The sequence below is a fragment of the Oncorhynchus nerka genome, linkage group LG3 (assembly GCF_034236695.1).
Source record: "Oncorhynchus nerka isolate Pitt River linkage group LG3, Oner_Uvic_2.0, whole genome shotgun sequence".
NCBI lineage: Eukaryota > Metazoa > Chordata > Actinopteri > Salmoniformes > Salmonidae > Oncorhynchus > Oncorhynchus nerka.
Window position 1 is genome coordinate 36,712,973 of NC_088398.1, and position 13,305 is coordinate 36,726,277.

Genomic DNA, 13,305 nt, shown 5'->3' on the forward strand with positions numbered 1-13,305 from the left:
TCAAAGGAGGGTCAAACAGTTATTAAATCCAAGGGTTCACATACTTTTCCCACCCTGCTTTGTGAATGTTCAATAAAGACATAAAAACGTATATTTGTTTGTGTGTTATTAGCTTAAGCAGACTGTGTTTGTATATTGTTGTGACCTAGATGAAGATCAGATCAAATTTATGACGAATTTATGCAGAAATTCAGGTATTTCGAAAGGGTTCACATACTTTTTCCTGAAGCTGTATATTGGTTGTGTACCTGTTCCAGGAGCTCTCCCCGACATCAGACACAAACCTGGTGAACTCGCTGATGAACTTGATGGATTGCATGATGGACGAATACAGCGAGGAGGTCAAGATGAAGGGCATGAATGAGAGGGACATCTGCTCCTGGCTAGAGGTGAGGGGTGGGAGAGGCCCTGTGGCGAGGGTCGTGATCATTAGGGCATGGAATGGAAAACATTTAAAACGCTCTGCTATGGAAACTGAACATGAATGTTTCTTATTGGACAAGTATGAGAGGTTCCTGTTTTATTCTGTTCTGTGCCTAATAAACGTTAAACGTGAAGCATCCACTTGGCGTTTCCACTCACTACCAAATATGATTGTAAGAGGAAGCCCAGTGGCTGGCAGTGGGAAAATATGGATTTTGTCGTGTCTTTGGCTATGCCGGATTAAGTGATATGGCATGCTAATTCCATAAAATAATTTCTTAATTAACCACAAAATAATGTTTATAGAGCTGTTATCTTCTGAATAAATAAATAGACCTAGTAATATTTTACATCAACAGCGGTCAATTTTTAATCGTCACCTTGTTTAGTCTCATCTGAAAGTGATAAATTATCTTCACGAACCCTGGCTAACAAGTTGAATCAGCAATAGAACATTTGGTTTAATTATTTATTTACTAAATACCTAAATAATCACACAGAATTGATCATACATTGATTAAAAATTATGTCATAAAGAAAACATCCCTGGTGGACGGAACAGATACGACGGCTGGTTACACAAAGAGAGGGGGTTGGGTTTGAGTGAAAGAGCGGGAAGACTGAGTAACAAAGGGAGAAGCTATGCTATCGTAAATACAGAATCTTATGCATTCTAAATAACCGCCCATTTGGAAAAGGAGAATGCAATAAATATTTACTCTGAGCTGCGCTTTGATAGATTGTTCGTCGATGGAAGGCCGGTTTGTCGTTTGTGGATCTCTGGTCCTCTGAAGAATGTCTAGTGGTGAACTGGAGCGTGGTAGATTGGATACTCTGTCCATCCTCTTCTAGCCCACGTTTAGCGACTGCTGCTAACTCAACGGCTAGGAGGTATCACTTCTGGAGTGAATAAGAGTTCAAAGTTCATACCAAGTTGCCATACTTTTAAGCTCGTGCTATATTCTGGCTGGTTTAGTCGAAATTCATCCTTCTGGCTTGTAGGTCGTCACCTAATTTCGTTAGATTCTTGCTGAGGTTGGCTTAGTTCTGTAGGTGGTCTTTGTCCTTTCAACGTGGGGACCTCAAGTCCACACGTCCTTGGAACAGCTTATTATCTGAGCCCTTTTAACGTGGGACTGTCGCCTTAACGTCCTCGGAACAGAAAGTTACATTTTCGTCAAGGGCTTCTATATAATATAGAAGGGGAGAGGAGGGCGTGTTTCATATTTTATAACCAATGTTTGTTCACATGGGCAGGGCCACTGAGTTGAGCATAGTTCACTCATGAAAATCCAATTCTCTCATTTGGAAGCTAAAATTACATGTAATCTTTTCACAAATAGTTTCATATTTAAACATTTAAATTGCACAACAATTCCATCTGAATCTGACATTAACTATAATGTGTAGACTTTCCAAAATACAGTTTGTCATCCTATCATTAGTGATAATGTCTCAGATGACAACTGATCTGTCATCATATTCTTTAAGTACCAACGCATATTTTCAGCTGGTTGGATTACCGAAATGTGGTTCCTTTCCCCACACCTTTTGATGTTCCCAGACTCTCTATGTTTAACAAAGGCTTTTCAAGAGTCCTTCTGTAGATTCAAGAGAGAGGAAAGGGAGAAAGTTATTTATGCGGAGGTCATAAACCTCACCCACAGTCCAACCCACAGTTTTCTCATTGATGAAACATTTTAATCTCAATAGTTTTTTGTTGTCAAAACTAGAATCTGCTTTGAACAGAGTGGACTAAGTTTTGTAGACTTTACCCCTTGCCAAAGTTGTAAAAAAGCTGTGCAAAGGCAAATGTAGTTATTACACACGCACACTTCACCAAGTAAGTGTTCTCTAATGGAAATATGCAGATGCGGGCTAGAATGGGCCAATAGGATCTGGCTAGCTCGTGCTTGGCTCTGCCCACCTCCTTGCCTGTTCTGCCCACTATGACTAATTTGTTTCTATTGGAAACGACCGGCTGTGGTCTATCTTGGTTTAGTTATAAAACATATTTGGTATTATTCTTCCTGTGGCATACTATACTGATGATATCCTCTTTGCTTTCAGCTAGTTTCAGCTAGTCTTCTTATCAAAGCATTGAATTAATAACCATTTTTGCTGTATGGTTTATTTTTGTTGTAGGGTTTATCGTAGGCCAGCCATTCTCAATAGGCAGACCGTGGTCTGGATCTGGACCCAGAACGGTGTCAATACGACCGCGGGTACAATTGCAGGAAATTATCTTTAAAAATACATAATGTTCTCACTGCCAAGAAGAGAGGTGCGAACAGTTTGTGTCAAGGACAGTGCTTGTATGTGTGTCAGGGCTCGACATTCAGGCCTTCCCCCTTACCCGGCAACATCTGCATTTGTATTTAATCTTTCACAATCTTCTGATACCTCACACTTATCAACCAGCATTCGGTTTCCTAGCGGAGGCAAAAATGTCAAAGCCTTCCCTCTCCGTCTTGAGTGAGCCTCGCCTCAGTAGGCCAAGTCCTGAATACTCACGCCAAACCCACCTCCGTGGGAAATTCCCTAAAAACACGTCACTTCGATACAGCTATGACTTTTTTGTAGCAGGTTAGGATAATTAGGTTAAGGTTAGCTAAAATGCTCTCATAACCTGCTACGAAAATGCACTTATATCAAAGTGAAATGTTTTTACGTAGTCCCTGTCTGTGGAGATGGGAAGCCAATCAATTCAAAGTTTAACATCAGCACACGCATTCCACAATCACAGAATAAAGTCCTCCACCTGCTTTTCATTATTTTTTCATATCAGACATCCTACACAGCATTGTCATTATTAGCAAATAAAGGTTTACTGAGGCCTACGCTATGGAGCTGCTTGCTAATCAAGACATAAATATTATTTACACAAATCACTTGTTGGTTAAAAAATATATATATATGAATATTGTAAAAAATTATATTCTGTAGTCAGGGTTATTCAACTCTTACTCTACTAGGTCCGGAGCCTGCTGGTTTTCTGTTCTACCTTATTGCGCTTTACTGAGTTTGTGGCGGTCTCTTGGAACTGCTACAGAAAGAATATCTCTATGTTGATTTATACTCCTTGCTTACCTGACATTGTCAGCCATGCTCGAGTGATAAAAATAAAAATCTGTGTAATGGAATCCTTCCTGCATTCCATTTGTGTTTTATCACCTGATAAATCTTTATTGTGATTCTGACAATCTTTCTATCTTGGCACCACAGGGCATCTTCATCTTCTGCCTGGTGTGGTCGGTGGGTGCCAGCTGTACGGAGTCCGGACGGGTGAAGTTTGACAGCCTGGTTCGGGAGATGATGGAGGGTGCCTTGAGCGAAGAGACACGGGCACGCCATGGCATCCTAGAGCATGTGGAGTCTCCTGCCAAGCAGCTGACTGTGCCTCTGCCCACGGAGGGCACACTCTATGAGTATCGCTTCATTAAAGAGGTGAGATTGGTCAGGACCAGGTAAGGCCTACAATAAGCTCCACAGAGTGAGTCTCACGTTTCTGTTGATTGTTGAAGAGCCAACTGTGAGTTTGACTGTAAATAAGACTCAATAGCGCAATGAAGCCAAATTAAGTCGGTTAAGACACAGTCTCATGGAGACATCATTTGCGCAGTTTGAGCTTCTCAAGGAAGTGACTCAAGTTGAAGGCCGACCGCTTAGTGCAGTTTGCCATTAGCAATTAAATTATCCTAATAACTTTTTCTGTGTGTGATTTTAAAATAATTGGATCAAGGACATACATCTGGTGTATTAGAAGCAATTATTGGTCCCATGATTGTCTTCGATTTCTGTATTTTATTTACACGAAGATTGACCATGAAGATTTTAATTTTTCTATTTACTATAATGGGGGATCCTGTTTTCTGCTAAGAATGCCTTCAGTACTGTAGTGACTTGGCACTTATTACTTATTTATATATTAAGAAAGACTCTGAATACAAGGAATTAAAAGTGGAGCTTCACATTTACTAAAACGAGTTAGTACCAGAATATTATAGAACAACACTGCGCATGACCAAGGGTTCTCCATTCTTAAAGGGGACATCAGTAATTAACAGAACATAACAAGTACCGTGGTCGTCCTTGAACTTCCATGGTTTCAATGAGAGGGGCAGTAGTTCTCTGGTTTGTACGGTAGCCCTAAGATGCAAAGTAGCACCTTATCTGCAGAGGTCAACTGTAAGTCTTAAGGAGTGAGTACTGCACCCAGTAATAAAATACTGTGCCACTTGCCAACATCCATTTGCTATATCACTATCACAGTAAGGCAACTTCCAATGAGCTTAATTGAATTGTGTTTCCAGTGAGTGGATATCGAGTTGCTCTCAGACATGAAATGAGTAAGCGATCACTATAAGGCTAAATAAATTAACAGTTTGTGGTAATTTCTTTTTTAAATAAAATAATGTATTCTTCTACAGGGCCCAGGGAGGTGGGAGTTGTGGACAGACGAGTTGAAGATGGCGCCCCCTATCCCCAAGGATGTGCATTTCAACCAGATCATTGTTCCCACGGAGAACACAGTGCGCTACACAGCTCTAATGGAGCTGCTTATCACCCACCAGAAGCCCACCATCTTTATCGGCCCCACAGGCACTGGCAAAAGTGTCTACATCATTGTGAGTGGCCTCTTATCTCAGTCAACCGATCAGAACATTATTTATCAATTATCTCAATCAGCCACTCAGCTGTGTCTCATTTTACACCAATTATTTCAATCAACCAATCAGTGTCTGATTTTACACCAGTCTCAACAATGGGTTTCAATAATGGGCTTGGAAGTTCTTACTTGGCTTGGTTTTAATGTTCCTTGTAAAAGCCTTTTCCATCCTCCCATTGATCCTCCAGTCCAGCTAATCGATCGATCAGATTTTCTGTACTGATTATCTGACCCTATATGTCTATGTGCATTTAAGTGATGAGCCTGTAATAATTCCCTCAATGTTTGAGGTCACTTGCCTTAAACACATTACCTTCACAGTATGTATATAAGCACTCTTACTCTACCACCAACGGCATAATCAAACATATTGAATCAACCAGACACCACTAAAAGTTGCAGGTAGAAGTTAGCCTCCCCTTAGGCAACCCTAGCAGCCCCATAGCACCTTAGGTACATCACCTGTTTGCCTGGTCTTCGTGTAGAAACATTATCTTGTAGATCAGACACCAGCTACTCTAATACTGCTCACTGGGGCTTCCTCTCCCCATCTAGCCCAGCTGTGCTCTGTCTGACAGAGCAGAACCGACTGCCCGTAACCATGCCTGGCAGAGCAGGGCATCTCCGGCGTGCCAGGGGTGATAAACGAGCACCCGGCCTGGGCTCGACAGTGGGCACGCCCTGCCGACAGATACATTGTACATGCTGCCGTCACTGCCAAGCTCTCACGCCAGCTGCGCTTCCTATTTTCGGCTCTGAGGGGGAGAGAGGTGTGACAGCGCAGGCCTCCCGATCCATCATGTTAACAGCCTCCATCCATTCTCTAGCTCGTTACACACCAACGTTCTACAAATGCTGCACTGGAATTATTATATTAAAAAACATTATGGGGGCACTGTGTAGGGGGTCTCGGATGGTTGAGGGGCAGCTCTTGGGGAACTGTGTGGGGGGGGGGGGGATCTTGGAGGGCTGGTGGCCTGGCGGTTGGGAGCTTGGGCTGGATGCTGATGGGTCTCTGGTTCGGGTCCCCGTGTTTGACCTTGTGGGAGATCTGTCGACAAGCCCTTGAGCGGGGCTTTGACCATGGGTCGCTCTGGATGGGAGTCTGTTAGATGACTGAATGTGATGTAGATGTTGAGCGGCTTTACTGCAAGTCTGTTTAAAAAATATATGGATTTCATTCTTGTTTCCTGACCGATTCCGCATTGGGGGGGTTCCACTAAGCATAAGACGTTTTTGTCGTGCAATTTTACATCTATTGTGTGACACATGGATTTCCCAAACTCCGTTTTAGACTAAACTGAGTTCATGAGCAAAATTATCGTATTTACACTTTGTAGTCTATTTTTACACTAGCAAAACTGTTTCTGACTAATATCGATGCAGCATAGGCCGTTTTCAAAGGGATGCGTTGCTTTTTAAAGGCAGTCGCTTTTTAAGCATCAAATATGTTGTTTCAGTAATGTTTATGAATGAATCGTGAATAATGATGAGTGAGAACGTTACAGTCTCATATCATACCCCTCCAAAAGTGCTAACGTCCCCTGTTATTGTAATTGTGAGAGTTTAGCATGTCTTGGGGGTATGATATTTGTGCGTCTGTAACTTTCTCACTCATCATTATTCTCTATTCATTCAGGATTATTCATAATCTTGGAAGCATCCACATTAATTTAGAAGTGATAAGAAACATATTATATTCTTATTTACAATACAAGTTACTGTAAGGGTTGCGGAACTGGTGGAAGTGAAGTCAGACTCAGGAGAACAGAAATAGGTAATAGCCAGAGCAGTTTATTTCAAAAGCAAAGGCAATAAAAAAACAAAAATCTACATGGTACAAAACCCGACCCGCACCAGTATCATAGTGCACAAGCACTTACAAACATACAATTCCACACAAGGACTTGGGGGGAACAGAGGGTTAAATACACAACACTTAATGAGGGAAATGGAAACCAGGTGTGTGGGAAAACAAGACAAAACAAATGGAAAATGAAAAGTGGATCGACGATGGCTAGAAGACTGGTGACGCCGACCGCCGAACACCGCCCGAACAAGGGGAGGAAACGACTTCGGTGGAAGTCCTGACAGCTACTCCAAAATGACACAATATATTATTTACCATAAATTCCTATTGGGCACAAATTAATCTGTAATACAACCAAAACAAATATCAAATGCATCTAACAAATGTGTAGAGTCACAACCTTTATGAGTCATAGCGTGTTTTGAATATTGGACCAAATACTTAACTTTTTTTAATACTTTAATGCACATATAAGTACATTTGTCCTAAAATGGGAGGGACTATGTACAAAAAGTGCTGTAATTTCGAAATGGTTCACCCGATATGGATAAAATACCCTAAAATTAAAGCTGACAGTCAGAACTGTAACCTCATTGTCATGGTATTATTTCCAATACAAAATGCTGGAGTACAGAGCCAAAAGAACAACAGAAAACTGTGTCACTTCTGCAGGCCAATTCAGAACTTGAACGTTCAATGATTTTAGAAAATAACTCACCCTATGTTTTCTTCAGTGAGTACTGAGAAACTGCTTACTGTAGTAGGTGCAAGAAAAAGCTCATTGTAAAAGCATCATTTTTTAAAATCCAATCCTAGAACACTTACAAGAGGGACTCAAAATACCAGCTTGAGACGAGCAAAACAGAAGAGTGTTGCGTAATTAGTGTTCTTATTTTCCAGTTACGATACATAATATCCGAAATCTTCTGTGATCATACAATCAAAATAATAGTAATAAGTCAACTCACAATGTATGGCTAGGCTATTTGATTACATTACCACAAACTCATATTTAGAGACTGTAGTTTAGACCATCCCCTCAACCCCCCACTTAAAACTGTCTGTAAGGAATTGGTGCAAAGGACCATGATTCTCAAAGAACCATCTGAAACAGCTGTTATAGTCACAAAGGAAAAACACTTTTTACACTACAGTGCCAATACGAACCGATCTGTGCTGGCTCATATATTTTCTTTTCAACTTTTCAACAGTCCTCTGCAGGACGGTTCTAGCTACTATGATGAATGTTTAACCAACAGCTCAGTAGTGTGAAACAACCCTAACTTCCCACAAACTCTCTGCAGGACTTTCTGTTGAACCGTCTGAATAAGGATGTATATTGCCCCCTGATGATTAACTTCTCAGCACAGACCACAGCCGCCCAGACACAGAACATCATCATGTCAAAGCTGGATAAGCGCCGCAAAGGGGTGTACGGCCCGCCCATGGGCAAGAGGACGGTAGGTTTGCCAGGCTGTGTGTGTGTGTACATGGATGCGTGCGTGCATCCGTGACTGACATTGTCATGCGTGTATGTGTTTAATTCTTGAATAATAATAATGGTGTTGATAAGCCCTCGATGTAGTGTTGTGCTGACATTGAAAAGTAGTATTGCAGCAGAGTGAAAGACATTGTAGTTTAATAAGTTCTTTATTTGTCCAGGTGGTGTTTGTGGACGACGTGAACATGCCGGCCAGGGAGACGTACGGGGCCCAGCCCCCCGTGGAGCTGCTGCGTCAGTGGCTGGACCACTGGAACTGGTACGACATGAAGGACTGCTCCATGATCAAGCTGGTGGACATCCAGATCATGTGTGCCATGGGACCGCCCGGTGAGTCTAGCACGTACAGCTCAGCTGTCCCTTTACTGAGTTTATTTGCTCACACTTTTTTTCACAACACTATTCAGCAGTTGCTGTTTATTTAAAGACCCATTTTTATTCAATTTATTATTATTAATCTTTCTTAGGGGGGCATTGAAAGATGCGTTTAAAAGGTTTACATGCTATCACAGTCATTTGTCCCAAGTGCGCTTTCTACGTTTTCTAACTCTGTACCCCTATGGAAACTGATTTGAGGATTTGGGGAGGGTGAGCTGGTCTTAGATCTGAGCCTAAGGGCACCTTCTACCGAAAGCCATTTTCAAAGCATTGGATTTCTGCCCTCAGGTGGTGGGAGAAACCCAATCACAGCTCGCTACCTACGCCACTTAAACACAGTCACCATCAACGACTTTGACGAGAAGACCATGTACACAATTTTCTCCAGAATCATGGACTGGCACCTCACTATCAGGTAACAATATAGTGTTGCTGAGAAGTTAGCCCTCTTTTCAGCAACATAGATAGATAGTTCAGCCTAGATATACAGTACATATTTAGGCCTAGACCTAACCTCCTAGACAAATAAACCCTTTCGGGTCGTTCCACCTTAAATAGCACAAGAAAGAGAATTTCGATATCCACCATTTCAGATTGTTCTGAAATCGTTTCTGTAGTTTAGTTACCGGTAACATTTGCATACCTGCAATTATTTTATTGAAATATAATATGATCTCTGAGATCAAATAGGCCGTTGTAATTAATAGGATTCATATAATATTCAATAAATATAGTACCTAACATCCGATTTGGAAAAAACTTCAAACAATGAGGAATTCAAATAAAATGGCCAAAAGCCACCCACGGACCCCCCACACATTACATTACATTTAAGTCATTTAGCAGACGCTCTTATCCAGAGCGACTTACAAACCGCTGCTGAAAAAAATCCTAGGGGAAACACTATTGTCACAGAACAGTTGGTGCCATATGGAGGATAGTTAGCCCAACTCTGTACCTATAAGAGGTTATAACATGGCATATACACACAGTTTTTATGAAGTGGTATGTATTTTGCAATGTTCTGTGCTTTGTCAAGTACACTCCTTGTCACGTTCGTCATAAGGAGTAGACCAAGATGCAGCGTGGTGAGTTCCCATCCTTTATTTTGGAATAGAAAACTTCAAAGAACAAAACAACAAAGCGAACAAACGAAACGTGAAGCTATAATAATGCTCACAGGCAACTATACATAGACAAGATCCCACAAAGCACAATGGGGAAATGGCTACCTAAATATGATCCCCAATCAGAGACAATGATAAACAGCTGCCTCTGATTGGGAACCATACCAGGCCAACATAGATATTCAATTCCCATAGATAACGCACCCTTACTCACAACCCGACCTAACCAACATAGAGAATAAACAGCTCTCTATGGTCAGGGCGTGACACTCCTATATTCTCGTATTCACATATTAACATTACTCCCATCTTTCAACACGCATGTTTTAACGAGTAAATTGTCATGTAAATTGTTAAAACAAACCTGCATGATTGAAGGTAATGAGGATCAAAGCCTGGCTACATCTTCTCAAATTACTATATGACACTTTTATTTCCAGGTTTTGTCAAAGGATTCTGTTGATAGTATTGACAGACAGCTGTAAGAATATTAAAATATAAATATACAATGCAGAGAACTAAAGATCAATGGAACTAGTTGTTTTTCTTTAATGGGGAATTGAAGATTAATGGGTCAGGGACTTTGGTTGTTTTTCAGCTCAACAACTGTTTAGAATCTGTGTAGGGGTTCCAGTCCGGGACTCATACAGTTAAAAATCAAATCAAATGTATTTATAAAGCCCTTCTTACATCAGCTGATATCTCAAAGTGCTGCACAGAAATCCAGCCTAAAACCCCAAACGGCAAGCAATGTAGGTGTAGAAGCACGATGGCTAGGAAAAACTCCCATGAAAAGCCAGAACCTAGAAAGAAACCTAGAGAGAAACCAGGCTATGAGGGGTGGCCAGTCCTCTTCTGGCTGTGCCGGGTGGAGATTTTAACAGAACATGGCCAAGATGTTCAAATGTTCATAGATGACCAGCAGGGTCAAATAATAATAATCACAGTGGTTGTCGAGGGTGCAACAGGTCAGCACCTCAGGAGTAAATGTCAGTTGGCTTTTCATAGCCGATCATTCAGAGTATCTCTACCACTCCTGCTGTCTCTAGAGAGTTGAAAACAGCAGGTCTGGGACAGGTAGCACGTCCGGTGAACAGGTCAGGGTTCCATAGCCACAGGGAGAACAGTTGAAACTGGAGCAGCAGCACGGACAGGAGGACTGGGGACAGCAAGGAGTCATCAGGCCAGGTAGTCCTGAGGCATGGTCCTATGGCTCAGGTCCTCTGATAGAGAAAAATAAAGAAAGAGAGAGGGAAAGAGAGAATTAGTGAGAGCATACTTAAATTTACACAGTACACCGGATAAGACAGGAGAAAAACTCCAGATATAACAGACTGACCCTAGCCCCCCGACACATGAACTACTGCAGCATAAATACTGGAGGATGAGACAGGAGGGGTCGGGAGACACTGTGGCCCCATCCGACGATACCCACGGACAGGGCCAAACAGGCAGGATATAACCCCACCCACTTTGCCAAAGCACAGCCCCCACACCACTAGAGGGATATCTTCAACCACCAACTTACCATCTTGAGACAAAGCTGAGTATAGCCCACAATAGATTTCCGCCATGGTAAAACCCAAGGGGGGCACAAACCCAGACAAAACTAGGTCCAGAATATGACTGTGGTAGTGAGTAGGTCCGGAGACATGTTGTACAACACCCACTGAGTCGATGATGGCTCCGAAAGCCTTTTGGAGTGGGTCTGTGGACTTTTCCATGGGAATATTAAAGTCACCAAAAATGGGAATATTATCTGCCATGACTACAAGGTCTGGTAGGAATTCAGGGAACTCCGTGAGGAACGCTGTATATGGCCCAGGAGGCCTGTAAACAGTAGCTATACATAGTGATTGAGTACGCTGCATAGCTTTTATGACTAAAAGCTCAAAAGACAAAAAAAAAATGTTTTTTTGTCAATTGAAATGTCCTATCATACATGTTAGCAACACCTTCGCCTTTGCGGGATGCGCAGGGGATATGGTCACTAAACTATCGCCATGTTTAGTTTCGCCCAAACTAGGTCGAGTTCTCAATGGGGATAGCCTGCTGAAGTTGGTAGTTTACATACACCTTAGCCAAATACATTTAAACTCACTTTTTCACAAGTCCTGACATTTAATCCTCGTAAAAATTCCCTGTTTTTGGTCAGTTAAGATCACCACTTTGTTGTAATTAAGAATGTGAAATGTCAGAATAATAGTAGAGAGAATGATTTATTTCAGCTTTTATTTCTTTCATCACATTCTCAGTGGGTCAAAAGTTTACATACCCTCAATTAGTATTGGGTAACATTGCCTTTAAATTGTTTAACTTGGGTCAAACGTTTTGGGTAGCCTTCCACAAGCTTCCCACAGTCAACAAGCTTCCCATTCTACCTGACAGAGCTAGTGTAACTGAGTCAGGTTTGACGGCTGCCTTGCTCGTACACGCTTTTTCAGTTCTGCCCACAAATGTTCTATAGGATTGAGGTCATGGCTTTGGAATTCTTTTGTACCTGTTTCCTCAAACATCTTCACATGGTCCTTTGCTGTTGTTCTGGGATTGATTTGCACTTTTCGCACCAAAGTACGTTCATCTCTAGGAGACAGAACATGTCTCCTTCCTGAGCGGTATGACGGCTGCGTGGTCCTATGGTGTTTATACTTGCATACTATTATTTGTACAGATGAACCTTCAGGTATTTGGAAATTGCTCCCAAGGATGAACCAGAACTACAATTTTATTCTGAGGTCTTGGCTGATTTATTTTTATTTTGAAGTAAAGAGGCACTGAGTTTGAAGGTAGGCCTTGAAATACATCCACAGGTACACCTCCAATTGTCTTAAATGCCTATCAGAAGCTTCTAAAGCCATGACATAATTTTCTGGAATTTTCCAAGCTGTTTAAAGGCACATTCAACTTAGTGTATGTAAACTTCTGACCCACTGGAATTGTGATACAGTGAATTATAAGTGAAATAATCTGCCTATAACAATTGTTAGAAAAATTACTTGTTTCATGCGCTAAGTATATGTCCTTACCGACTTGCCAAAACTATAGTTTGATAACAAGAAATTTGTGTAGTGGTTGAAACACGAGTTTTAATGACTCCAACCTAAGTTTATTTAAACTTCCGACTTCAACTGTAGCTATATGTGGCAAGTTGTCATTGGTCCAAATGATCTACACATTGAAGCTGACGTGATACTTTGTATTTTCACCATTGGCCCAATTTTGCTGCAATGAATTCTAATTGGTCAACCACAGGTTAGATTTTTGTTTAAACTACATCCTGTCTCTTTGTTCAGTGGAGAAACAATGAGAACAGAGAAGAATGAAGATCAACCATCCACTTTCCAGCATAACAACTATGATTTGTTCTCTTTTAATAAATATATTTCTCTCCCTTGAT

General features: G+C 41.4%; 1 protein-coding gene across 1 annotated transcript in view; it reads left to right on the plus strand.

The window, feature by feature from the left end:
• The window catches only part of dnah7 (dynein, axonemal, heavy chain 7), a 230,345-nt gene that overhangs the window by 97,483 nt on the left and 119,557 nt on the right, over positions 1 to 13,305 (plus strand). Inside the window, exons 34-39 of the mRNA XM_029630984.2 lie at positions 258 to 389; positions 3,649 to 3,870; positions 4,854 to 5,051; positions 8,207 to 8,362; positions 8,565 to 8,733; positions 9,070 to 9,196. Coding sequence (XP_029486844.2) covers positions 258 to 389; positions 3,649 to 3,870; positions 4,854 to 5,051; positions 8,207 to 8,362; positions 8,565 to 8,733; positions 9,070 to 9,196 — 1,004 coding nt within the window. The remainder of the gene's footprint in view (positions 1 to 257; positions 390 to 3,648; positions 3,871 to 4,853; positions 5,052 to 8,206; positions 8,363 to 8,564; positions 8,734 to 9,069; positions 9,197 to 13,305) is intronic.